Source organism: Dermacentor andersoni, chromosome 6 (genome assembly GCF_023375885.2).
Source record: "Dermacentor andersoni chromosome 6, qqDerAnde1_hic_scaffold, whole genome shotgun sequence".
NCBI lineage: Eukaryota > Metazoa > Arthropoda > Arachnida > Ixodida > Ixodidae > Dermacentor > Dermacentor andersoni.
In genome coordinates, this window is record NC_092819.1 from 90864907 (window position 1) to 90892561 (window position 27655).

The 27655-nt window shown below is 42.2% G+C and overlaps 2 protein-coding genes across 24 annotated transcripts in view; one reads left to right on the forward strand and one right to left on the reverse strand.

Moving 5' to 3' along the window:
- The window catches only part of LOC140218989 (uncharacterized), a 35452-nt gene extending 33103 nt beyond the window's left edge, over positions 1 to 2349 (forward strand). For all 8 annotated transcript variants that reach the window (XR_011895222.1, XR_011895223.1, XR_011895225.1 and 5 more), the window contains one exon: positions 1829 to 2349. The gene's annotated coding sequence lies outside the window, so the exon portion shown is untranslated. The remainder of the gene's footprint in view (positions 1 to 1828) is intronic.
- LOC140218990 (uncharacterized) lies at positions 24 to 27592 on the reverse strand. Of its 16 annotated transcripts, none has more exons than XR_011895232.1 (7): positions 27271 to 27589; positions 23555 to 23842; positions 21192 to 21276; positions 14709 to 14785; positions 13393 to 13444; positions 12339 to 12400; positions 8910 to 9014 (listed from the first exon to the last, which is right to left on the reverse strand). XR_011895232.1 is itself a non-coding variant. In XM_072288814.1 (6 exons), the coding sequence occupies exons 1-6, from the start codon at positions 27405 to 27407 to the stop codon at positions 1571 to 1573; spliced, it is 570 nt and encodes a 189-aa protein (XP_072144915.1). In that variant the 5' UTR covers positions 27408 to 27590; the 3' UTR covers positions 24 to 1570. The 16 variants fall into 16 exon arrangements, 7 of the variants coding, with proteins under 7 accessions (XP_072144915.1, XP_072144917.1, XP_072144911.1 ...); XR_011895229.1 differs by having other exon boundaries at positions 12339 to 12463; positions 27271 to 27585; XR_011895234.1 differs by lacking the exons at positions 12339 to 12400; positions 14709 to 14785 and adding an exon at positions 24 to 1617 and having other exon boundaries at positions 8948 to 9014.
- Positions 27593 to 27655: the final 63 nt, after the last annotated feature.

Consider the following 27655-nt stretch of genomic DNA (forward strand, 5'->3'; position numbering starts at 1 on the left):
TTGAAACGATCACGATAATTAGGCTTATACCCCTGTCACACGGCGAAAACTAATGTCATTTGAAAATGATGACAATGACGAGAGTAAAAAAAAATAAAAGACACGCCTCAAACCCACTTTTGTCCAATAATTATTTTCCAGTATGCTAAATTCTACTAGAATATGTGATCATTGCTTTCAAACCGTAGTGTTCGATTACTAACTTGTCGACATTGCCAACGAAGTCGAGTCGAGCTAAGGCAAGCAACAGGGCGAAGAGAACGATAGGCGCGTCCGCTACATCTGCTAAAGTGGTACGAGAAGGGCAGTTGCATGTCATCGCCTTTCTGATGTGCATGCGAGCTTCTAATATCCTCATTCTTGGCGCGTGCCACAGGAAAAAACGCGCACGCTTTTATGCCAAGTCAATTGAAGTGGCCGCGGCCGATGCTCCGGTGAGAACCAACACGACTGCTGCAGCGAAAGCTAAAGATGGCTGTCTGGTCACTGGACTGAGAGTAGTTTTCTGTATTTACCTATGTGATGGACTTCAATGTCGTTAAAGCAATAATTAGGTAATAAAATGGATAGAATAGTGATTTTTTGTTAAAACAAAAAAAGAAGCACGTACTGTTTGCGAAACACTGGTAAACTCGTGGTGTCGAGGATACACATTCAGTTCCAAACGAATGCGAATGAGTTTGGCGAACTGATTTGTTTGTAAATGTCATTTTCGTAAATGTCCTTACGTTTTACCGTGTGACACCAAAGAAATGGCATTATCAGCGAATGTCATTCGTTGTAAATGACATTAGATTTGCCGTGTGACAGGGGTATTAGACATGAACTTGTAAAACAGCTTCAAGTGTCCAGTCAGTACTCTACTTGACTGAAATAATACCTTTAACTCAAAAACCCACATGACTGCATAGCCTTCAAAGCATACGTTCACAGGTGTGTCTGCTCTGTAAATATGGATGGATGACTGATAAATCAACCATTAAAAATAATTGCTGAAAGCTTTAATTGACAATTTTTATATTGACATTAATCAAATTATGTGCATCAATTCAGTCAGTAACAGTGATGTTTATATTTAAGTTAATCTGGAAATGCTGCACATGTTTTCGATTGCAGACTGTTTTGCCCGTCTATGGTGGCATGCCACTATGGAAGTGGCAATAACTTATGCTATGGAATGTAATTGGAAAATTAAGTTCTAACTGTAGGATAGAAATTGATAACAATGGCAATATTTAGTAAAGGAACTAAAAGTGGAAGACATTTTTGCCCTGGGTAGGATCTGAACCACAATCTGCACATGTCCAGTCCAGTGCAATGCTTTTACAATGGTTCAGTAATGTCTTGTGCGAACAAGGTTACCAACAGTGAAGGATGAAATTGGCAACCTAGCTGTAAACTTGGTACACACAATAAATTTCTTCACTTACGTACCTGATAACACTGGTGCAGATAATCCCTATGACGGTTTATCAATGACACCAAACATTGAAACACTTAAATATGTAATCTTGCCTCTTCAAATGTAATGTAATCGTGTAGTGTAATTCAGAAATGTAATCTTGCCTCTTCAGCAGCTGAAGGCTGCATAGCACCATGTCCTTGCAAAGAGCTGACCTAAAAAGAACAAAAATTGCGACAGCTTGAACTATTTTAACACACACCATTGCAAAAGGTTTTTGTAAGTCAATGTAACTCATTATTCAATTAAAGGAATTCTAAATAATGATATTAAAAATGTTCATCAGTGCCCATTTCACTTCCTTGCGTGCTCGGTAATTTTTACTTATGCTTCAACTAATATACACTTTTTCTCTACTCTCTCAAGACAAGCTGCGAGAAGGCGTGTCCATGGATGCAGTACTGGATAATGTGCGGTCCAACGTGGATGAGACATTCCACCGCATTAACCTGTTAAGCAAGCAGGATCTCCGCAAAATAATGAGGGATGCCAGAGTCTCGAAGACCGAGCGGCTGCACGATAATGACTATGTGAGCATGCAACTCTGGGTTGAGAGGATGCATAGTGAAAAGGAAAACCCATTGCTCTTCATTAAACACCAAGGACAACCCGACAAAAAGTGACATTTTCTTAGAGAAAAAAAATGAGGACCTTTTGGATGACAGAGATCTTATGCTAGTCATCATGACCACACCACAACAGGAGCTTTTCAAGAGGCTTGAAACTGATCGTATATGTGTCGATGGAACACATGGAACAGCAGGTGAGCAGTACTATATAAATGCATTAATAATAAAAGCAAGAAAGAGGGAATGCTGTCCGAGAATAATTGCAATAGATATGATGAGTAGTATTCCTTCACACATGATATTTCTCTTAATTTTTCATTTGATGGAGTTCTCAATTATCAGTAACAGAGCAAGAATGAATTTAGCGCTCTGTACACTGGTGATATCATTCCATTGCTACTGATCTCATCGCTACATGCCCTGCATATCCTGTCTGTATTGTCACCACGGAGTTATAATAGGTCACATAATACAGCTCTTATCACATTTGTCTTGTGGGGATGCGCGACTGTCACACGTCCCCTGATATGTTGTTTTTCCCGCATAGCTTCCGTCTCCTGCATTGCGGCTTCGCCGCGGGCCCCAGGCCACGCGAGAGATGGCGCGAGTGTTGCGCTGCTAACGCCGCCTCATGGCAGGGTTACTTGGGGGCGCAAGGGAGAACACGTTTCCTCTTTGGTTCGGGACGGCAAGCAGCACAAACGTGCCGCCCGTGCGCCGATCCATGCTTCTGCGAGATCGTCTCGTGAGGCCTTGTGCGAAAGAGCCACCGTTCGCGTGACCGTACGCGTGAACGACCAGGCATTGGGATCCAGCAAGGGGCGAACATAATTCGCTCGCTATCCGGTCGCGGTGAGTCGGACTTCCGCGATTTGTCGCACGCCCATCGGCATGTTTTGTGGATAGCAACTCGGCTAGCAGGCATTGATTTATGAAAGGTGCAATAAATGCCCTTGTGATTGTCGTTCCTTTGACCCAAGGTACGGGATGAGAATCCCACAGTCTAGAGTGCAGAAACAGTGCATTGCACTGTGTATTAGTGCCTTCTGTCAGAGGTACAGCTGTCAAGAGGCTGTTTGGCATCCTGAACTGTTTGCCAATTAGGCGAATCACTGATTACTGCTACAGTCAAAAGTGCTTTTTCTTGGTGGCGATGGGTGGTTCCCCGAGGACTGCAAAAACAAAACATTTAGAAAATCAGGCAGTCCAAAAAAAAATTAATGCATGCCTTTTACTGCCATTTAAAGGGAGTTGCTAGTCTAAAACATAACAAGAACCTAGAACTATGAAACCCCAGCTGTTTACATACTCTTATGGTAATTTCAAATACTATATAAATCAGTTTTATAGCAAGTTGCATAGGTTGTGTTCTGTACAATGACAATGTGTAAAACGTAGGCATTATTGCCCCCATTTTTTTATCTCTAAACTTCCATAATTGCAGACCAGTGATGGCGCATAATCCTCCAAATCAACTGTAGAATACTGAAATATGTTACCGAAATCGTTATTCACTGTTGTTTTAAAAAGTGCATATAAGTGTTAAATTAGAACCTGTGAAACCATTTCAAAATGTTTAGACAACCAGTAAGTGTTACTCAAGATTTTATCTTAAGTATATAAGTGATGTTGAAGATCAACCCCTCAGTGGTGGTCAAGACAGTTTAGGGTTTCAAGCACAAAGTTGACATTCTGGAGCAGTTAAGGAGCAGAAATTTTTTTTCTACTTCGTGTTCCAAAAGTCTTCTTGGAACACTTGGAGTAGTACAGAAGTAATCTAGCCATTTGGTGGAGCTTATTATTACTGTGCAGTCAGTAAGTGCTGCTCAAGAGTGAAGCAAGACACAAAGCCAACAGCAACCAATTAAGCTTGCCTTCCCAAGGATGGTATACCACGCACATCATGTTGCAAACATTTTTGTTTGGGTAGGCAAGGAACTTAATTTGTACCCGCCCTAGTTGCTTAGTGGCTGTGGTGTTGGGCTGCTAAGCACGAGGTCGCAGGATCGAATCTCGGCCAGAGCTGCCGCATTTCAATGGGGGCAAAAGGCGAAAACACCCGTGCACTTAAATTTACTGTAGGTGCACGTTAAAGAACCCCAGTTGGTAGAAATTTCCGGAGTCCCACACTACGGCATGCCTCATTATCAGAAAGTGGTTTTTGCATGTAAGACCCCATAATTTTTCTTAATTTTGTAGACCAACCACAACACTTATCAGGCTTCTTGGTGCTTGTGCTGTAACAAGAGAGAGTATGTATGTGTGTAAATAAAAAAATGTAAATCATGCCATCTTACAATGGCCCCTTTTCACTGCTGGTATGCTCCACCACGATACATTGCATAAGCCTCTTCCCGTAGCAAGCTATATTGCAGCAAAGTTGACGCTTGAAAACCGGCATTATACAACACTTTCTACAATGGTTGTGCCTTCCGCACTTTGAAGGCAAAGCATTTCAGCATCCGAAATTTCAGCTGTGCTTATAATTAATTGCCTCTTTGAGGTACGTGGCAGTGTTGCAAGGGTACCCGAATTCTCATGCATGTCCGAAAAATAGTTTGTTGGGTGTATTTCTGCTTGGTAATGAAGACGGCTACGACAGTGCACATTAGTGACACAACAGTGGCCAAATGCTCAGATTCCTTTTAAGTAGAGTGCTGTGTGCTTTTATGACTTTGGTGAAGTTAGCATCTGAATTTGCCATACACACACCTGCAAATTATCTATTTATTAAACTCACGCATACATAATATCACTATAATGAGAAATGCATGGTGTTTTAGCTGTTCCCTGCAGAATGTTTTCTGACAACTGCTTTGATGATGGATGGATCAATAAATTTCTTGACATCCGTCGGTACGTGCGATTAGTGCGCAGTGGGCCACTCCCACGTCGGAACAGAGAGGCCATGCCCCTCTGCCGCGTCGCGGGCCCGATGGACAGCCCAGAGCTGTGCTTCAAGGTCCGAGCTGTGTGGAGCTCGGTGCCACTCTTCCTTGGTGGTCCTGGCACCAGGGGGCAAGCCCAGAGCATGTGATCAAGGCTAGCTATATCCTTACAGTAGTGACACGCATTGTGAGGGTGCACGTCCGGAAAGATTTTGTGCAGGAAGGCCGGGCATGCGTAGGTGCCTGTCTGAAGCCACCTGTACGTGACTTCTTGTGCTTTATTGGGTGCTTTGTGCGGTAGCGGCATGGTTCTCTTGACTAACTTGTAATGCTGGGTGAGATCGTTGTGACGAGGGGATCGCACTCGCTTGCCCATCCTGCCGAGAGGGAGTCCGGGCTCACACGGTGAGTTAGATCTTGTGCAGTCTCGTGTGCTGTCTCGTTGAGGTCACTTTTTAAGAACAATATTTGATCACGAATATACTCTTAATGCTTCACACACAAAACAATTTGTTACCTTGTTGTGTCCATGAAATGGTTGTATTAAGAATAATTTTTTGGCAGCCTTGTTGACAGTTTGACAGCATCAATCAGTAAATCCTTAACAGGCACTCTGCAACACTTTTTCAAGAAGGAAAGCCAACCTACTGAGTCTCCAACACATGCGATTTTACATTTTGTCACAACCTTAATGCAGCTGGCACATCTGGGTTCAAGCTTATATAGTGCTAACTTAGGCAAGTTGGCACATGTTGCAGCACTTCATTTGTCTCCTTTATGTCCTACGTGTTGAAATGCTATGTTATTTATTCAAGCTCATACTTCTGAGCAGCAAGCAAAATGCAGTTGACTTCATTCCGTTAATTCGACTCTGACGGGACTGACGAAACAGATTGAATTATCTGGTGGGTCAAATTTAAGAAGATGCAGAAGAAATGCCAACACACATGACTGATTTATTTGCCATGGTTTACGTACAGATTCTAACATGCCCCAGAGTGAAACACACGCCCGCTGTCTGTGTGTCCAAAGTGTTAACTAGCATAGAAAGGACAAAAGCCCCTAAAATGAAACAGAAATCAAATGCGCACACAATTTTTGTTTTTAAAAAAACGGACAAGGGTCCAATGTGTTGCACATTGCAACCAATTTTCCAAAGTCAGCTTCGCCGCAATACATCCGTGTTATGCGGTAAAGCATACGAAAATCGCCAAGTTTTGTTAAAGATGGCACATTAGAAATGGGTGAATACCACAATCAGACGTTTTGATCTGTGATTATTGCTTGAAGCTCCTCCTGGGCAGGCAGAAAATAGGCATTTCCTGCAGGAGATAAAGTCTGTTTCACACATCTACTGTCCTCTAAGGTATGTCACCAAAGGGGCCGCTTATTGGGTTCACTGTAGGGGTCAGCATGCATGCTGACTGCTCAAGTTGGAATTATTGGGTGAAAGCCTATTTTAGTATCAAAATAACCGAAGTTTGGACCTATAGAAATGCACGTGTGTCGGCTGGGACTTTCAGCCGGGATAAAATTAATAGGAGTCTACTGTTCTGTAGCCACTGAGCACTGCAGCATGCCAATATTCTGCTATGTGTAGTAGGAGATACATTCTTGCTGCAAAGTCCACTGCCATATGGTACAGTCGACTTCTGTTAATTCGACTCCGGGTAATTCAATCCTGGCCAAAGGTCTTGGCCGGCAGTCATACATTTCTACAGTCCCGAATCTCTTATTTTGATTGTAAAATTGGCCTTCACAGGATAACTTGAACTTGGAACAGTGACTCGCTGTTGACCCCTATGGTGAACCCAATAGCGACCCCTTTAGTGGCAGCACGTCTAGCTCGGCGATGCTTAGGAAACAATGTATGCATTCAACACGTGTGATCGCGTGTCGACAACTCCCATTTATGCTTGCCATAGGAAACTTTTGAAGCAAGAACCATATATCACAAAGTTTAATTACGGTATTTACCCGATTCTAATGTGTGCCTCATAAGTTAGCACTAGTAGAATGCAATAGTTGTACACTTTTCTTTTCAGTGACACCCACCGTGGTTGCTCAGTGACTATGGTGTTCGGCTGCTGAGCACGAGGATGGGGATCGAATCCCGGCCACGGCGGCCGCATTTCGATGGGGGCGAAATGCGAAAACACCCGTGTACTTAGATTTAGGTGCACGTTAAAGAACCCTAGGTGGTCGAAATTTCCAGAGTCCTCCACTACGGCATGCCTCATAATCAGAAAGTGGTTTTGGCAAGTAAAACCCCATAATTTAATTCTTTTCTTTCAATGACAGTGGTAAGCTCCCAGCCATGATTTGGTAATGCCTGCCATATGCATTCCACCCCATTTTTATTCTTAGGTAAATTGCCTTTTCATGATCAGGGTCCCTTACGAGCAACTGACTTACTCCTGTACAGACTCTAGAGGCTGACTGGCGATGTGAATTATTCAACATTGTCTTCTGCATATTAATCTTCAAACCCACTCTAACACTTTTTCGGTTAAGGTCCTCAATCACTAGTAATTTGTCCCCACTGTTGGCGAGATATTCACCATTGATCCGCACTCCGAATGTGCTGCAACTGCAGATTTGATATGGCATTAATCAAAGCCAACACCGCCGTGTTATCTCACCACCTTGAACTGACACTCTCACACGCAGATCCACTGGCCACTGTAATCACCATGGCGGGAACGCTAGGCTATTATGCTATTACGTATGCTATTACGGTTCTTGACATTCGGTGCTGTCTTTTTCATTGAAAGAATTCACCGCTGTCAGCAAAGGTACCCACTCTGCCTCTGCAATCCTCGTAAAGCACGGCGCGTTGCATATTGCTAGTCCTCGAAAGGCAGCTTTGCCTCAGCACAGTGATGCTACGCGGTGAAGTGTATGGGATGCAGTACATATATTGTTAGACTCGCGTGCACTTGCCGTCTCCTGTCAGAGTGCAAGCACCTATATGCCTAATAAGTGTACTGGCAGACCTTCAGAGCTTTTTCGGACGTGCCTGTGGCGATTTGGGCCCTTAAGGGCAGTAAAAGACATGCATTCATTTTTTTTTTTTCGGACATTGTAGCGGCCCTTAGGGAGTCTGAAAAATCTGACTGTACAACTGACCAAAAGGATGCTTCATCCATGGGGCGAACACGCAGCGTAACAAGGACAAGAATAGGAAGGACCATTGCATTGAGGAATGATCAGGAAAGGAACTGTGCCGCCGCCTCTTTGAAGGAGCTTGCGCTCAAAAAGCAAAGTGTTGGCTGATGCTAAGATGCAGGTTACCCACATCCAAACCAAAATAACCCCCTTAAAGCAGTGAAATGCAACACTGAGGCATTATGCGCAGGCTGAGAGTATGTCAGGACAGTTGAGGTTGACTTTCCAGTTGCTTGGAGAATCTCATATGTGACAAAGTTTGGGATGATACCAATGAGCTTGCTATCAGTTGCATACAAAAGCAAATAGAGCTATTTGTATCATCTCTTTTTATTCGCATTTTAAAATGTTTGACTATTTGCCGTGAGCTAGACCACTTTTTTTACAGTGAAGCTGTCTATGGTGAGGATCTGGCAGATCGCATCCGCGCATAGACCAACAATTTTTCATACGGTGGGCCGATCCCGAAGAAAGTGCAATACCAGGCCAACCCGAGGCAGAAGTGAAGCAAGCATTAAGCACTCCCCATATGTGGGCTGATCCCGAAGGTCGTGAAATGCCAGTCAAACCTGCGGCGGAGATGAAGCAGGCTTTAAGCACTCGCCACACGTGCGCCAATACCATAGGTAGTGCAATACCAGGCCGACCCACGGTAGAGGTGCAGTTCACCATTAAGGGGCCCACGTACGCAGCTTTGCTGGTCATCCTTCACAGAGTAAAAGGGCACCGAGTTTCTTTCGAAGATATTTTAGTAGCTGTGCATTTTACAAACACCTCTTTTCAGTTTTCTATTTTGAATAAAATAAACACTACTCCTTACTGTTCAAACTGGATTGTTTTTATTTTTTTAACATGCTTACCAGAGAGTGACAGCATCAGGTGACATGGTGTCAGCCCATCTTGACATAAAACAAAGTTCTGTGAAACCTGAAAAAATCAGGGAATTTGAAAATGTCAACTTGGTAGACACGTTGTTCTTCTAAGCATGCAGTATGGCACATAAGCCTGGAGGTTAACGAAGAATCTCGAGAACATGTTAAGGGCCGTACAAAGAGCAATACAATGATAAATGACAATGAGACAGGAAGAGAGCAGTGCGGATAGTCAATATTCTAGTAGACATTAAGAGGAAAAAATGAAGCTGGGCAGGCCATGTAATGCATAGGGTAGATAACCAGTGGACCAAGGGAAGGGAAGTTCTGTCAAGGATGACAGAAAACTAGGTGAGATGATGAAATATGAAAGCACAAGTTCGCATCAGCTAGCGCAAGACAATGATAATTGGAGATTGCAGGGAGGCACCTTCATTCTGCATTGAACTTTAAAATAGGATGATGAATGCGTGCAACTCTTTAAAAAGAAATTTGGGCCGGAAATAGCTTGCACAGTTCACCAAGACACGAAACCAAATTCGTATGCTTTGCCACTAACACAGATGTATTCCAGCGAAGCTAACTTATGAAAAGCGGCCACCATTGTATAATCATCTATTTCATTGTTGGAACAGCTTGCGAAACATAGCATGTTGGAAGGAGCTCTAACTTTTTTTCTTTATAGCCGGCTATATTATGCACATGCTGAATTTTTTATAATTAATGCTATGTGATGTGCAAATTAAGCAGTAATTTTATGCAGTATTAAAACGTACCTTAGTGTAACAGTACAATGAGAGACGTAATCAAGAATTTGTATGTATGCACATCTGAGTTCGCATGCAATGCGTGCTGTCATCCTTGAGTGCGCACAGACGTGAAACTGGTGCACTGGTCTTAGTGCAGCTTGGTAGGTCATAAGTTTGTGAGGGGATTCGTAATGGCAGTGCTCCACCACGCCACAATGCAGCAGTCAACGCTGAAGAGAGGAAATGCTAATTTTACCAACGCTACACATGCTCAACAGGCCAATGAGAGTGCTGACAGGTGAGCTTGAAGGTCGCCAGATCCATCTCACAATTTGTGCGTCGTACATGACAGCATAATCAACATTTAATCATCGATTTATTTCAACTACCGTGTACGTCGACGTTGCTTCTTTAGTGTTGATACTTTGTTGGCCCCCCTCCCCTATTTTCTTCAAGGATACTTCTGACAGTGAAAAATAACACTGAATGTCCACATGAACAGGAACTGGCATAAGATGCAACCATTTGTGACCTTTTTAACAGAAGCTTGTATTGCCTCACTGGTGTCGGTGTTACCGCACGAAAAAACCCAAGCTGCGCAAAAATAGAAATTGCTTATCAGGCTGCGGATTCGAACCACCGACCTCTGGGTTGCGAGACCACCATGCTAAGCGATTCAGCCACTGTCAGTTCATCAAACGCTGCCTTTAAGGTGGGTAAGTAGAAGCAGCGCAAGGCATGAGCCAATCACGGGCGTCCCCTTCCTCCAGAGGAGGGAAAGGGTGTGTTCGCTCGCCTGACACCCACAGTTTCCCACACCAGTTCAGGTGGGGAGGCTGCGTTTGGTCTGTTCTGCCGAAGAGCAGGCTGTGTTGAAGGAATAGCAGTGGGAGCAGGCCACGTGTTGTGCCTTTGGCCAAAGAACAGGCAGTGTTTGATTGATGCCACCGGGAACCTGAGAAAGGGGTCGACGTTGACGTGCCGCCCTCGCCGTGAGGAGTTACAAAGAGCCGCAGATCCCAAGTTTCGCTTGCACCCCACTTCGCAGCAGTGGAAGGGCAGTAACTTTTTGGCCTCCATCCTTGTGTCATAGTCCAAGCATGCTCTTGCTAAATAGAATCATTCTTGGCAACTAAAGCTTAGTGTTTAGGTGCAATTAAAGCTCGTCATTGGAACAGTCTCCAGTACTTCAGAATTTCACAATAAGTACAATACCATTTTGTTGGCAAGTACCACGGCAGAGATAGTGACCTATAGGTAGATACTGAAAGAGCCAGTATAGTAAGAATTTCATTTAAAGTTGGAGGAATGGTACAACTCATGGCATTCTGGGGAGTTAAAAAGAGTGGAATTAAGAGATCTCAACTTTGTCAAGCAGGAATGAAATGGAGGGCCCGCCCCATTCTGCAACTTTACTGTGGACCAGTGTATGCCAACATGGCAAGTAAGAAAAAAAATTGGGTATTTCATGGTGCGTGTAGATCCATAGACTTTTGTTCCCAGTGGTATCTTTTGATGACATGCCCAGGCTTTTTTTTTTCTAGTCACTTGTTACACTTTAATGCGATAAAATCTACTTGAACCTCTTGTGGTTGCAAGATCCGCAGGCGAGCTCCTTCCCTCAATCGGCTGCCATCACCCAGTCTCTACTCGTCCCATAACCATATCTTGTGAACATTATATACATTTTTTTTTTGCCTCTTAGCATTTTGGGTGATATCCTGAGTGATGAAAACAAGCACTACATAAAATCAGCAACATCTATCACTACGACAGATTCATAACAATAGTGCAGCCACTACATTGTTTTAGCTTTCCATACTAAATAAACTCACTGTGTCTGCGTTCAGTGTGGGCAGAGGTAAGCTTGCACACGTAAGTTTTTGGTAACATTCATAACAAAGCAAACAAGCTTTCAGGACTATAAACCTTTGAGTCACATCAGCTATGTGGGAGCAAAATATACATTCAAAAAACAGGAAAAAAAAAAAGGCACACTGTTATGTGCCACTAATCCTTTCTTAAAAAGCTGCAAGAATTTTAGGCGGTTTTGATAGAATTATAGCATGGCACAAAACTGATGGTGCTGTGCATTTGGTCACCGCAAGCAGCTGTACATTGTTAACCTCTCTGGTCAATCATGTCTGCTGTATCATGCAATCATGTTCTGCAATCATGTCTGCATGAAAATCCAGGATGCAGCAGCCAAGTAACAGTCTACTACACATAACTCCATCTTCACCTCTGTGTTCAGGCAATGAAATACAGTTTTTACCATAGCGAACATGAGATGTTCACTTGTTGGAGATGCAGCTCTTAGCCTGTCTACGTATGACTGACATTTAAAGAAGATGCCAGTTATTTAAAACTATGTTATTAAAAAAACATCTTTCATGTTCGTAACATGCCTGGAGGCAATAATAACCAGCTTGAAAAGTAATTATGTCCCATGGCTGTATTCGGGTCTCAAGAAGCTTTAAATTGCAGTGTAAGCTAAAGCTTGCTAGGGGGCCTGATGTAAGGCCCTCAAAAAACAGACCAAACGGGGCTAAATGTTTCTTCAATAGGATAGAAAGTGCGCTGGAAAGTGAACACCAAATATAAATGAAAATATATTAATTCAGACTTACCACCAGACTTTCACAATTCGAGTCTTGTTCTCCAAGGTGCATTGTCATTCTGACTTGTCCAGCTAGTAAGAAATGCAGTTCGTATTGCCTCCGCCAATGTGTTGCACATGCACAAGTGATGAACTCTACAAAATGAGAGCAGCATTGAAGATAAACTGAGCAGCTGTAAGTGCACGCACTGTTGCTTCTACGCACAATATGGAAACTAAACAGCAGAGGTAAATTTCGTTAATAGAATTGCGTAACACTTCATTCCCGTTCATATTGAAACATAAGACGACTCTGAATATAAGACAACCCCCTACTTAAAGACATCGCATTACAGTCCCCTTTATAATGGAAAACTACATGTTCTATAAAAATTGGGCACTGAAAGCACCATGCCCCGCTTTGCTTCAATTGTTTCGCTTAAATCTTTTGTGTACCCAGCAGAAATTCTAGATTCTAAGCTTTTGTTTTAAATGTAACAAACCTCGTCAAATTTGGTGCAGTGGTTGCCGAGAAAAACTAATAGTGCGTTTACATGTATTTAGACTGGAACACCCGAGCTAAAGCTTTCTCTTAAACGCGCCCGCCACGCGGAGGCATTGCCGAGCCCAAACCGACGGAGCAGTATGGGATCCACATTTTGTCTGCTGGAGGCACCGCCAAATTATACTAAACAAAGAAACGTTGCGTACACTTAGTACACGTACAAATTTCCTCTTTATAGCGACAATGTAGGGGACTGCGGCTTGCACTGGCAGCCGGCTTTACCTATGCGCCGCCAGTCTGGTTCCTCAGACGTGTAACGATTGCGACAGTGTACGCGCCGGAAAAAGCACCTGGGACTCCTGCAAGACCAGACAAAATATTGCCTCTGTGCATTATCTAACTCCTTCTCATTACCGTTAAACAAAACTCGAGAACGCAGTCAAGAATTTCGTATTGAGCTGAGAGTATGCTGCACAAGGTCTACTGAAAGACGGAACTTTTAACGACAGCTTGTAGGCTAACTTCAAGATGTATCGATAAGTAACTGTTCAATAACTGTAGAATAAATACGTGCACTTGCCTGTCTGTTCACGCCAATACCGCAAGCTCTTTTCAGAAGCACGAGACGGGCGCTGAAAAGCGTCGAGACATTTCATTCGGCGAAATTAACCGCTTGCATTTCCAATGCAGCGAAAAATCAAGTGAACGATTAGAGTGTATTAACGATTTCGACGATGCAGTCGGCCATTTTGGGAAGCTTTAGGCATGGATCGGCTTGGCTATAGATGCGCACAATCTTTGGAAGCGACTTTTTTTTTTTTTGTCACCAGACGAAAATCACTGTGTTAAACTTTTTTTTTTTTACAGAGAAGATATGTTTATACTAAGGGCATGGTGGCTAGCATACACTCTTAAGCATAATTACACCCTTTTGCCACACAACGATAATCGTCATCTGCTTGTCCGCATTTCCTTTCTTTAACGCGGCGAGCCCGGTACTTTCCTGTAACGAACGGCATGCGCGTTATCATTCCCGACAGGAAAGTAACAGGCAATGCTATCATGCTGATAACGCGTGTGCCGTTCGTTACTGTAAACGCCGCCAGAAGTGGGGAGCAATTCCGTGTGTCTTGAATGACGCTTGTACAGTTATCGGTCAAACCGCCTAATGTTGCCACTTCTCTGTTGTGCTTATGTGGGCTTTTTTCTAACCTTCACGGTGGGTGCAGCATGTCTAGAGCCGCAGCGTCCTGCGCTCTATGCGGTTGCACGGGACTGGCGGCCACGCATCGTTACACAACCTCCCAAATAACAATAAGAGTCAGTTTTGGCACTTGGTAGAGCAGTAAACGAGGGATCCAAAAGAAATGTGATTGTTCCGCAAATATATATTTCTCTATAATTCTTCTAGAGGTAATTAAAAAAACGAAACTATAGTCGGATGCAACTTAAGTATGCAGCGAAGCCCCGCCCACGGCCTCATAGCTGCCAGCCACTGTTCCTCTGCGAGGCTGCAAATAATTCATACTTCAAACTTTTCCTGTTAGGCAAATAAGGCGGTAACCACAAAAATAATATTATTAGCGCATAATTTTATACATTTTCCCTCGCCTATTAAAGTATAATAGGCGAGTATAAGTACAAATCTATCGTCCTCTACTGCGTCACAAACTACGTGCCCACTAAAACCAAGCGGCCGCCAAAAAATAATCCCTGGATAACCCAAGAAGTTATTCAGGCAAAGCGCCGTCTGAAAAGACTGCGTAGAACAATAAAAATTAAAGGAGGAGACGAATCCAGGGTGACGAAACTTCCTAATGCCATCGCGGAATTCAAGCTTGCAGCCAAACGAGCAAAAGAATATTATTTTAATGTAAGGTTACCGAGCTTTCTTACTAATAATCCCGGAAGGTTCTGGAGGCACTTTCGCACCAATGATGGAGAAGCGTCCCACTTAAGCCCAGAGGAAGAAACTGCGAAAGCCAACGCATATAACATTTTTTTTCAATCAGTATTTACTACAGACAATAACATTATTCCCCCCATTCTAACGAGACAGGGCGTAAGCATTGGCAAATTACACATTACGGACGCTGGCATACTTAATCTTCTGCTTAATCTTGACCCTAAAAAAGGCAGCGGTCCTGACAACATACCTAACGACTTTCTGAAAAGGTATGCGGAATGGTGCAGTAGATACCTCGGCATAATTTTTCGTAAATCACTCACGACTTCACAGCTACCGAACGACTGGAAAATTGCAAAGATAATACCTATCCATAAATCAGGCGACACAGCAGAAATTTCAAATTTTAGACCCATTTCATTAACTAGTACATCCTGTAAGCTTCTAGAGCACATAATCTTAAAGCACATAACGGTTTTTCTAGAGAGCATTGGCTTCTTGTCTCCCTACCAACATGGTTTTCGCAGTGGTTTATCAACAATAACCCAACTAACAGAACTAGTCCACGATCTTGCATATACTATCAATCACCGCGGCCAGACTGACATGATTTTACTTGATCTATCTAAGGCATTTGATTGTGTATGCCATAACAAATTAATCGCTAAAGTTGAAAGTGTTGTTGGGAAAGGGCTCCTTTCAGCCTGGATAAAAGAATTTCTAGCCAATCGTTCACAATTTGTAACCTACGAAAAAATGCCACCTAACACTGTCACCGTTACTTCCGGAGTTCCCCAAGGCTCAGTTCTTGGGCCATTACTCTTCTTAATAATCTATATTAATGACATCACAGCTAACATTGGTTGTAATATAAAACTGTTCGCCGACGACTGCGTTATCTATAGTGAAATCACTAATTATAACTATAACATCGCACTTAATACATCCCTCAACACTCTAGCTATATGGTGCTCTAATTGGCAGATGTCAATTAACGTAAAAAAGTCTGTGGTCATGACCGTAACAAGGAAAACAAGACCATCTAACTTTACATATGAGATTAACGGCATACCACTAACTAAAGTTGAACAACATAAATACCTGGGAGTTACATTAACCTCAGACCTCAGGTGGGATAAACACATTTCAAATATCACGGCAGGTGCATTACGCAAACTATTCTTCCTCAAAAGAAGCCTTGAGCTCTCTACAACATCAACGAAGCTACTGGCCTACACAATGTTCGTTAGGCCGGTTCTCGAATATGCAAATACAGTCTGGTTTCCTCATAGAACAACTAACATAACAAAATTAGAGGCAGTACAAAGAAAGGCTATAAGGTTCATTCACAACAAATATATACGCACTGACTCACCGACTAATCTTCTAACGCAGTCTGGATTGCAAATGCTATCTACCAGGGCAAAATACGCTCGCCTGAAGTTCTTGTTTCAGCTTCTAAAAAATAACTATAAGATAGATGTGTCCAGGTACATTTCATTTTCTGAGGCTCGAAAAACACGTAACAAACATGCGCACACTTTAACAGAATACACATGCAACAATGACACGTTTAAGTATTCATTCTTCCCCCTTACAATTGCTGAATGGAACCGACTTGATCCTGCTATAACCGCCATCGAATCGTTGTCCGAATTTACTTCACAAGTGGAAGCTGCAGTGCGTAAATAAAACAATTTATCATCGCACGTGTCATCGTCAGAAATTTCGCATTGTGTTGCTTTCGACTTCCCAGTTTTCTTTTTCCATTTTTGTTTGATTGTCGTTATGTGGACATATGGTACACTGTGTTCCCAAAATAAATTTTCATTACTGTACTACTGCTAGTCCTAAGATAATTGTTATAACTGCCATTTCCTGCTGATTGCTTGCCTAGATTGTTCTTTCTTTTTCCATTCGTGTTTCTCGCTCTCAAAGTGTATGCTTTAAAGCGTATCCCTTCACATAACTTTAAAATTTCTTCACGCGTTAAGTGTTATCTTTCAGTTCGCTCCTATTTTATGTATAAACTAGTTAATTACGTGTTCTTAACTGCCAGAATCATGTTAATTAACTGTCATGTGAAAACTTGCATTTTTGTTTCTAAACTCAGCTTCTTTCTTATATTACCATCCTCGGGCAATTGTTTTCTTTTTTCTTCCTTTTTTCAATTAACTGTTCTGCCTAAATGCGTATTCATATACATGTCTACTGTATCGCCCAACTGCCACGCTCTCAAATGAGAGTAGCAGTATTGTAAATAAAATAAATAAATAAAATAATGGCGAAAGTCGAATTCTTTATTCAACTGAAAATTATAAAATGCTTGCTTTGCTGCAACTATTTGTTTTCAAGTTTCAGTGCAGTTGGCAGTGAAGTTTCATGAGTAAAACTGGTTCAGCAGTGAAATGAACTGTACCGCAGACTTTTGAAGAGTGAAATGCTCAGACTCCATACACTTTGTCCATGTCTGTTGCACACCTCATTGCTTCTGCCGATAAAAGGCTCTTCAAGAACAGCAGACTCTCCGGATCTATCAAGTACGACGCATTGTTGAAAAGGCCACATGACGATGATTTTATATTTATTTATTTATTTCAAGATTACTGCCAGCCTCTGGTTAGAGGCCTTAAGCAGGAGTGGTTACATACATGACGAACAAGACTGAGTACAAGGTGTGAAGCGTGAGCAAAATGAAATAGCACTGAATTTGAAAATATAAGCAGCGTGTCATTTGCGAAAACGTAGCAATTAGCGCTAACAATGTGAAATTATTCCAGAAGGAAATGTAAACTGCTCTTAGCGCCAAGTTCACAAACACTTAAGAGACAGAAAAACTAAACTAGAATAATATAAGCATACCATTCGTGGTAAACGATTACAGAACATACATCCTGTCAGAGAAATATAATGTGGTAGTGTGTACAAATTTGTAGCCGTGGCAGAAGCATCAGAAAACACGTGCGTTCAGCTATGTGGAAGGACAAGCCGAAAAGAAAAGAAAAAAAGGAAAGGAGGGCAGGTATGTACCCCGGTCATTTACACAATTTCTTTGAGCAGCTTTAAGAATGATTCGATGGTGTCGCAGGCAACCACCGCAGCAGGAAGTGCATTCCATTCCCTAATGGTTCGGGGAAAATATGAATTTCTAAAGGCTTCTGTTTTGCAGTAGTAATCTTTAAGCTGCTTAGCGCGGCTAGACCGAGTTGATCGACGAGTTAGAGGCTCGGTATACGTGTCCTTGTCGATGCCCAATTTTCCATGATAGAGCAGATACATGTACTTTAATCGTTCTTTAAATCGCCGTTTTTGCAGGGTAACCAGTTCTGCTGTTTCGAGCATAGCACTTGGTGATGCATACCGGCTGAAGGAATTGAATACAAACCTTATCGCCTTTCTCTGAATTTTTTCCACCTTTTGTATGTTAATATCGCTATGTAGATCCCAGACGACAGACCCATACTCAAGAATCGGGCGGACGAAAGTTTTGTAAGCTAGTAGCTTTATCTCATGGGGTGAATTTCTTAAGCAACGCCTCAAGTAACCAAGCTTCTGCATGGCTTTCTTTTCTATGTATGACACGTGCTCATTCCATTTTAAATCCGAGCTGATAACTACACCCAAATATTTATAGCTTGTCACGCGGTCTAAAATTTGCCCATCGATCGAATACCGGTTGTTTAAAGGGTGTCGTTTCCGCGTCACGGTCATCGCTACAGTTTTTTTCGCATTGATTTTCATTTGCCATGTGCTGCACCATGATTGCACTGTAGACAGCGAGGTATTTAACAGCGATTGGTCAGCGGGACTACGGATTTCTTTATATAAAACGCAGTCGTCAGCAAACAATTTTATTTTAACTGGCAATTCCTGTGCAATATCATTGATGAAAATTAAGAAAAATAAGGGCCCAAGCACTGATCCCTGTGGGATTCCGGATAGTACAGGTCTTGAACGTGAATGTGTTCCGTCTATGTTTACAGTTTGTCGTCTCGAAGCAAGGTATGCTTGAATCCAAGAAAGAAGGGACTCATTTTTAAGTATAGGTTTCAATTTTATCATGAGTTTGGTATGTGATACCCGGTCAAACGCTTTCTCGAAATCTAGAAAAATAATATCAATTTGCCCTTGCTCATCCAGAATAGCTGCGAAATCATGAATGGTTTCTATAAGCTGAGTAGTAGTTGAAAGCCCTTTACGAAATCCATGCTGCCTGGGGTCAAGAAAACCATGAAGCTCAAGATAAGCTGTTAGATGTTTAAAGATAATGTGTTCAAGAAGTTTGGAACATCTGCAGAGTATAGAAATGGGTCGATAGGAAGAAAGCAGCGATGGGTCTCCTCCTTTTGGCACTGGAACAATCTTTCCAAACTTCCAGTCATGAGGCAACTCGGATAGTTGTAACGACTTATTAAAAATCACACATAAGAATTTAGAGCACCACTCGGCATACCGGAATAGGAATGTGTTGGGTATCGCATCGACGCCAGAAGATTTTTTTGTATCAATGTTAAGTAGAAGCTTTTTGTTTTGTTTATACATTCACACTTGTAACTACTATTCCTAGAATCCGGGTTTCCGCTGCAGTGATTGTGCCCGAACCACGTGGCAGGGTTTCGTGTTGTAAACTGGATGCTGCAAAGGGCGTCTTCGCGTTTGTTAAAATTCAAGGATGTGATGACGCCCTGGGCTACGTTGCCGTGATGTCTGTCGCGAAAGCAGCAGCCTATATGCAGATTTTCTTTTTTTATGTTTTTTAACATAGATGCACATATATATTTGCAAGTATGTAAAATAATTTCTGAAAAAAATAGAATGTTTCCTGATGGTAACTTAACTTGTGTTTATTGTAAACTTCTGTGAAATTTGTTATATTTATATATGTATGTGTGTGTATGTATATATATGTATACATATATTGCTTTTGCATTCTTATTTAGTTATTTATTTTACAATATTGCAGGCCATCGTCGGGCCCATGCATGAGTGGTTACAACATGGAATACAGTACAAAAAAAGAATAAAGTGAAACTAGTGTATCCAAAACAAAGAGCATTAGCACACACAAAAAAGAACACACTCAATAAATATATACACTGTTTAAATGAGCCGCCCGGGAAGCAGGAGAAACAGCGTTTACTATAAGAATGCATCTACAGAGGCTGCATATGAAATACAGGTAATATCACCATTCGAATTCCAGATTCTCAATACTGTCAATAATTGCGTTGGCAGATGGGCAATTTACGGCTCTGGAGGGTAGTATGTTCCAATGGGAAATGGCGTGTGGGAATAAAGAGTACTTGTGAGTGTTATTATGGCTGGGATGGTGTCGTATTGATTTATTATGGTTGGTTCGGGCAGAAAGTCTGAATGGCGCTTGAATTTATGTTGCTTGTGGTATTCGATAGGAGCCGTGATAAAGTAAGTATAGAAATTTTAATCTGGAAATCATTCTATGTTGAGCCAGTGATTGAATGTTAGCCTTGACGCGCAGGTTCGTAATGCTCGTTTGACGTGAATATTGTGAATATATAAATCTCAATGCTAAGTTCTGTATGCGTTCTAGTTTCTCGGTGAAATGCTTCTGGTGCGGGGCCCAAATAATGTAAGCATACTCTAAAGAGGGTCTAATGAGGGTTTTGCATGCATTTAATTTAACACTAGGAGGTGTATTTCTAAGTTTTCTTCTCAAGAAATGTAGTTTACCTAGGGCCTTGTCATATATGTTATCTATATGAGTTTCCCAATTTAATTTCGTTGTAAGAGTGACCTCGAGATATGTGACCTCCTCGTATTTTCTTAGTGATATATTGTTTATTGTGTATGTAAACTGAAGCACATTTTTCTTGTGAGTGAAGGAGATACTGGTAGTTTTCGATGCATTCAGTTTCATCCCCCAAATGTTGCACCAATTTTGTACAGCAGCTAACGAATCATCTAGTTTTACCTGATCCTCTCTGGTATTCACTGTTGCGTACACTACGCAATCATCGACGAATAGGCGGCTGAACGCATGAACGAATATCATTGATGTAGATCAGAAATAGGAGGGGCGCAAGAACCGAGCCTTGTGGAACACCAGAAAAAACGTTGACGTAATCAGACGTAATATCATTCACAGCTACGCATTGCTTTCTGTTTTCGAGATAGTTCTTGATCCATGATACTGTTTTCTCGTGTACACCAATGGCAATTAGTTTAGTAGTAAGATCTGGATGAGGAACAACATCAAAGGCCTTTGAAAAATCTAAGAAAATGGCATCTATTTGGCTTCTGTTATTTATTGTGGTAGCTACATCATGGGTTAACTCAGCTAACTGAGTAATAGTACTTAGACCTGAACGGAATCCATGTTGCCGGCTGTATAGTAGGTTATTATTCTCTAAGTGCAATATTATGGCCTTATAAATAATATGTTCGAACAATTTACTGGATGCACATGTTAATGAAACAGATCTATAGTTACTTACGTCGAGTTTAGAGCCAGATTTGTGCACAGGTATTACTTTGGCCCTTCGCCAGTCGTCAGGTATCACTGAAGCTTCCAAAGATCGCCTGTAAATTACGTATAAGTATTTTGACGTCCAAACTGCATGTTTTTGCAAAAATGCATCTGATATAAGATCAGGGCCACAGGGTTTCTCTACATCCAGTTTTTGTAAGAGTCGAAGAATTCCTTGTTGGTCGATATCTATTTCAGGCATTGGATTCTCGAAATGATAATGTAGTTCTGTTAAATACAGATAGAAAAAATTCATTAAATTTGCTTGCTATGACGTCAGGCTGAACAATCGTCTCGTTTGAAACAGTAATCTGCGATACGGTGTGCCACTCCCTCGATAGGTAGCAGCAGGATTTTTGTGGTTTATTCGTTGTGTAAGAAGGCAGAGTAACAGTGAAAAAACGCTCCTTGGCCATATGTTTATCTTATCTTGTAATAAGCGTACGAGATCTTGAAGGTCACGTGTGGTTTTCTTTCTGCGCTTCCTTTTAATTTCTCGTTTTAAATGTATTATTTCGCGCGATACCCAAGGATGTTCTCTGTTCACTCTTTTCTTTCTGGAGGGAATGTAGTTTTCTTCACAAAAGTGTACAATATGCTTAAAACGTAACCATAATTCATTTACGTCATGAAGTAATGAAACCTGCAGAAAGCAGGCGTTTAAATATTCTGAGATAGCATTGTCATCCGCTCTTGTGTAATCCCTGATAACAGCAATCGATGGCTTAACGCGTTCACAGTTTCCTAAAATCGGACAGGAGAATACAATAGTTTTATGGTCCGAAATGCTATTTTCAACGTTTAATGTGTTATTTTGAAATAGACTGCTTACGAACATCAGATCAAGCACAGAACATGACTGACCAGCTATTCTAGTCGGTTCGGAAACTAGCTGGTCTAGAGAGAAGGTAAATGACATGAACAATAGTGATTCAGCACTTTTTGCGTCGGAGCTGTTGTGCGAAAGATTAGACGAATTGATTCCTGGTAAATTGAAATCACCCGTGATAATAATATTGGAACGTGAATAAGTGTGTTGTGCAATGTAATCATGCATAACGTCTAGGTATTCAGGGGGCGCATTCGGAGGTCGGTATACGCCACCCAGAAATATGCTTTTTCCATTAAATGTAAGGTTACACCATACGCTTTCATGGTCAGGTATGCTGCTTAAAACTGTGAATTTTATGTTAGATTTAATTGCGACAGCTACACCTCCCCCCCCCGCAATTCTCTGTCTTTCCGTATGAGCCGATAAGAAGGTGGAAACACTTCGGAATCCTGGACGCTTTCCTGAAGCCAGGTTTCCGTGATGACTATAACGTGCGGTTGATGGGCTGCAACTATGCTTTCAAGTAGGCTGGACTTATTGACTACGCTGCGCGCATTCAGTGATAACACTCTGATACATTTCGTACGTTGTTGTCACGTGCCATCGCAAGCTGCTGGGCCAGCGTGTGCAGAAGTTTTCGGTTTAGATAGTTCAATTCTTCTGACCTCACACTCATTCCATATAAAGGTGTTGCCATTTATTTTTAGCTTATCAAATAACAGAGATACCTTTGCCCCTTTCGCCTTGTCACTTACTGCAGAACACCATAATTTAGCACGTGTGTCGCATACTTTCTTTGAGAAATCCTCGGATATTGAAACCCGGGTGTTTTTCACCTTGAAGCAGCTTGATAATATTTTGTTTTTCTCAGCGAAGTTGAATAGCCTGATAATAACGGGGCGTGTCCTTTAGCTTTGCTTTGTACCAATTCTGTGAACTCGTTCTATTGAGTTAATTTCTATTCCTAGGATCTTCTTAAGTATACCGTGCACTTCTTCTTCAAGTGTTTTAACATCTTCATCAGAGCTCTCTCTTAATCCATAAATTACTAGGTTATTCCGCCTACTTCTATTTTCTAAATCATCGACCTTTGATGCCAGAAATTCTACTTGCATCATGGTAGATTTACAAGATTCCTCGCAGTGTACTATCCTGTCTTCGCATTCTTTCCATAATCCCCTTTCATTCTCAATAACTGTCATTCTTTCTTGCAAATCTGCAACTATTGTCTCCACATGCTTGATATTTGAAGACAGTTGTTTCAGTGTTTTGTTCGTTTCCTTTTGTTCTCTTAGAATGTGTTTCATTAGTTCCCGCTGCGAACATTCATCTGAATGAGAGTAAGGGCCTGGATTTTGTTCGTCTCCGGATGTTAGTAACATTAAGCGGACAACATTAAAACAACCCCGCAAAATAGCAACACAGCATTGTGGACTTGGGAGCACCGTTAACGTTACGCCGTTGTCTCTAACTGAAGAGACTAAATGCTGGTCACTAACCTGTGCGATCAGAAAAAATTTGATCAGCATCCGTGCTCGTTCGGTGCTTCCAAGTCCACTGAAGGGAACGTCGAAAAGGCTGCTGCTTTTATCCGGGTGCCACGATGTCTCCGTCGACGTCACCGTGCTGGTCAGGTGGTCCCAGTGCAGTGCACGTGGTACAGCTTCCTGCGACTTGTTTTGTCCGATGAAGCCAGCAGGGCAGACAGCCGGAGGTAGCAGTAGATAGGCCTGATGCAGTGCATGCTCAGACCCTGCGTCGACGAATCCGGTCCTCGACAGCACGATCTGTGCGATCAGAAAAAATTTGATCAGCATCCGTACTCGTTCGGTGCTTCCAAGTCCACTATGATATATGCAACTGAGTCTGTGTTAAATAATAATATGCAAGATAACAGATTATAATTGTATACTGGGAGTCATTTGACACAACTGTATTACAACTAGTTTCCATGTAATAACATGAAAATTTCTATATGTATTTGTGTTTAAAAAACTCTTATTTCCACACTTTATGCGTAATTGTATTGCTACACCAGCCGCTTCCGTGCCTGTCTGGGAGACCGGAACTTTGTCAAGCCGAAGAGATTTCGGCTTTTTTCCCGGCTCTCCCTTTTTCACCTTGTATCCAGTGGTAAAAATAAAAATCATGATGATGATGATGTAGCAGAATATGATCACAGAACTGAAATGCCACTGTACTGAATTTTGTTAAACTGAAAGGCATTTGCATTGGGTTGAATGGGGTTTCGATGGGGGATACAAAAAAAGTTCGTACAGCTGAATAATTTGCTTAAGTGACGTTCAAGTGGTAGTTTACTGTATATTGGTTTTCTTGGATAAAAGATTTAGTTGGAAACAGTGCCTTGTATGTCCTCATTTTTTCTGAAACATTGCTCGATGAACAAGAGGCGCAAAAAGACGCCTTTCTATTTTGTCTCTTCCGACCTAACTGGCATTTGGCGAATACCTCTTGCGTGCGGGAGAAAGTAAGGAGGGGGGGGGGGGGTATATTGGAAAAAATTTGGCAGTGTCTGGCTCCTCCTGGGGTGGTGTTAGAGGTGTGTATGAACCACTGCTTAGATAAATCGAACTCGGTACCTTTTTCTCAGTACAAACATTCGTGAATGTTAACTTCTTATTCTAGCAGTTTAAAAATGTCTGGATAGGCCCTATACCACAATGTCCCAAGCCTCCTATTTTTTTATTTAAAAGGACTTGAAAGCATTCGAACTTCAATGTTAATGAAAAGAATGTTACAACTTTCAATAGCAAGGGATTGCTATTATCAAGACTCCACAAAATGATGCAAAAAGGGCTGTTCTGCCATGAACAATTTTCAATATTGTAATTCTGAGAAGCGGTTATTAAGTTTTGAGGAGAAAGTTAGTTGAATGTATGTTCCAGCTTGTAAACCGCGCACAAACTATTTGAGGGCGGTAAGACGATTCTCTATTGTTTAATATCAAGAGTTGACGAACAGCCACAGTTCAGCAATGTCATGTGTTTTCTCATTTTGAAGAGCAAAAATTATTTCAACATATCTGAGCTATCAACACTACAATAGTAATGACGCTAGCCATTAATCAAGTGGGGGACCAAGATTACAATTTTTTTTTTAAGGGTGGGGGGCTCAGCCCCCCCCCCCTGAAAATCTCCGGAGGGGGCTCGGGCCCCGGAGCCCCCCACATAGTCACCGTCTATGCTGCTATGTTAACATGGATGGTATTATATGTGCATTTCTCAAGTGAATAAATTAAACAAAGTACACGTAGTTCATTTTCATGGGAAGCAACATTGAAGCAATCAATTTTGCGTCTTTCCGTTTTAAGGTGAAAGCCTTAGATGCCTATGCTTTAAGGTCTCATTGTGAGGTACAGAAAATATCATGTGACCCAAGGAAGGCCAGAAGCGAACGAAAACATGTCCAGCCATGTATAAGACATGATTAATGATTATCAGAGTTATCACTATGTGGTACCTGTTTCCAAGTTCCTGTGATGATGTCAAAGGTTATTTCAGATACACCGCTTCATCACTATCATTATATACAGTTCTTTCATATGTGAATGCATAGCTTGTAGAAGACAGGTAGGTAGAACCATAATGCAGAATGGACCATCTGTTAAAGAATTGGTTTTCTTCAAATGACGATCCATCTATAAGATTTTTATAATGAGTGGGACATTGCACCAAACTGGTAGCCCATGACGGTGAGGTGCCCATTGTTACCAACCTTCTAGTGAAAAAAATATACTTTCGAAGAACTCCCAAGAAAAGAAATGTATAGATATAGAGTGAAATGCACATTATTGCAGGGACCTGAACTTTAATCAAAGTGGTGACAATAGTGGTCAAAGTTTTCTTATTATTTGTACTAATGCAATGTGAAGATGGGGATCACGATCCTGGCAACGAAAAATGAAAATCAATGATGACAGCGGTCATTGTCAGCTTAAAGAACTGTGTGGACAGACAGACATGGGAAACCAGCACTCACGTGGTGTCGGAGCAAAGCTGGAACTTATGGCTGAGCCAAATAACTTATAAGGGCTGTGGCGCACACGATAGCTGCGCGCGGGTATGATATACTAGAAATCATCAAGCAGTATCTGCCACATGGTGTTAGCGCATGCTGCCTGCACTAATAGATCTCCCACCGAGCTCCTACATCTATACGAATACACAGCTACAACATGCATGCCGAGATGCAGGATCCGTCCAGTAAAGGGAACAAATTCGCCAGTCGCTTAATATGACATTGACCGACACCTACAGAAGTCGCTTAATCATTTAAATAATTAGGTGAGAATGACTTGGTTCGACAGGCAAGGTTCTGACTGGTGTTGTCGCTTTTTGTGACTGTTGTCGCGGGTCGCTTTTGCAGTCGCGACGATAGATTGGATTTTTTACAAGCACTGCTCCAGGAGGGCACATGCAACCGGAGGCCTCAGGAGAGGACCTGAGGTTATAATAAAGCAGGCGGCGCAGGATCCCCAGGACACCCAAGGGGTAGTGGGGAGATCAAAGCTGGAAGCAGGATGGCCCGTAGGATTGGAGTGGCGGAGGCCTAAGCGTGCTGGACTTAATATAAATATTATTACGTCCAGCCGCCAACTTGTGACGCCAAGACTTCTGCAACAGCAGTCAGAAGTTTACCGTTTGACATACTAAGGCAGCAGCGGAAGCGGACGAAGACACAGAAACGTGAAAAAGAGACCCCACGCTACAAGTTAGTAGTATTTTAATATTTAAATTATGGCAATTTAATAACGCGCAACTGAGCCCTCTCGAAGCGTTCGACGCATGGAAAAATTCGCGAGGACGGTAAGATACCAGTGTGACAGGGGCACAAGCAAGGAACGAAAAAGCACACACAGAGCAAACTGTGAAGATGCTATATATTTTGCTATATATGTAATATATGCTATATCTATCAAGTGACTAGTGCCATGCTATAATCTTCAAAGGTCGCAATGCTTTCGCAATGAAATTGTTGACAGTGTGCGCTGTGTGTGTATCTTGTGTTCCGGCTCACTGCTCATCGCGATCACGCCCGATCCTGATCGAATTTCGCGGTCGTGATTGCCTTCTTTGGACAAAATGAGCGAGAGACCCAATCACAGTCGAGAATTTCGATCCGGATCGGTGCCGATCGCGATGAGAAGTATACGTGTGACACTGGTAGTGACAGGGCAACGCCATATCATACTCGCCTTCACGGGAGACCACTGACCAAACGACAACAATCGTTCGCGCCAGTGCACTGCGCCAGCAACACCCAAGGAGACGCACGAGAAAAACTTGTACGCACCGTGCTTGTACGCGACGCACAGATCGCCAGCCGACACATGGCAAAATGCCGGCACGCCAGGGCACGCCTAGGGACAGAACGACCAAAGAAACTGCTCCTCCGTGGTACCTAGGCAAAGGGAGAAATTTCAAGCGCGAACGCCCCCAGATTTTCTCTCTCGCACCCGCTGAAACGACTGGCCAATCCCGTGAACTGGCGTTTCCTCTAATGACCGTCTCGTCGAACGACCCCGCCGAGCAGAATCTCAAGTTTCCAACGGCTCGACCTTGATGCTATCGCAGCGCCGC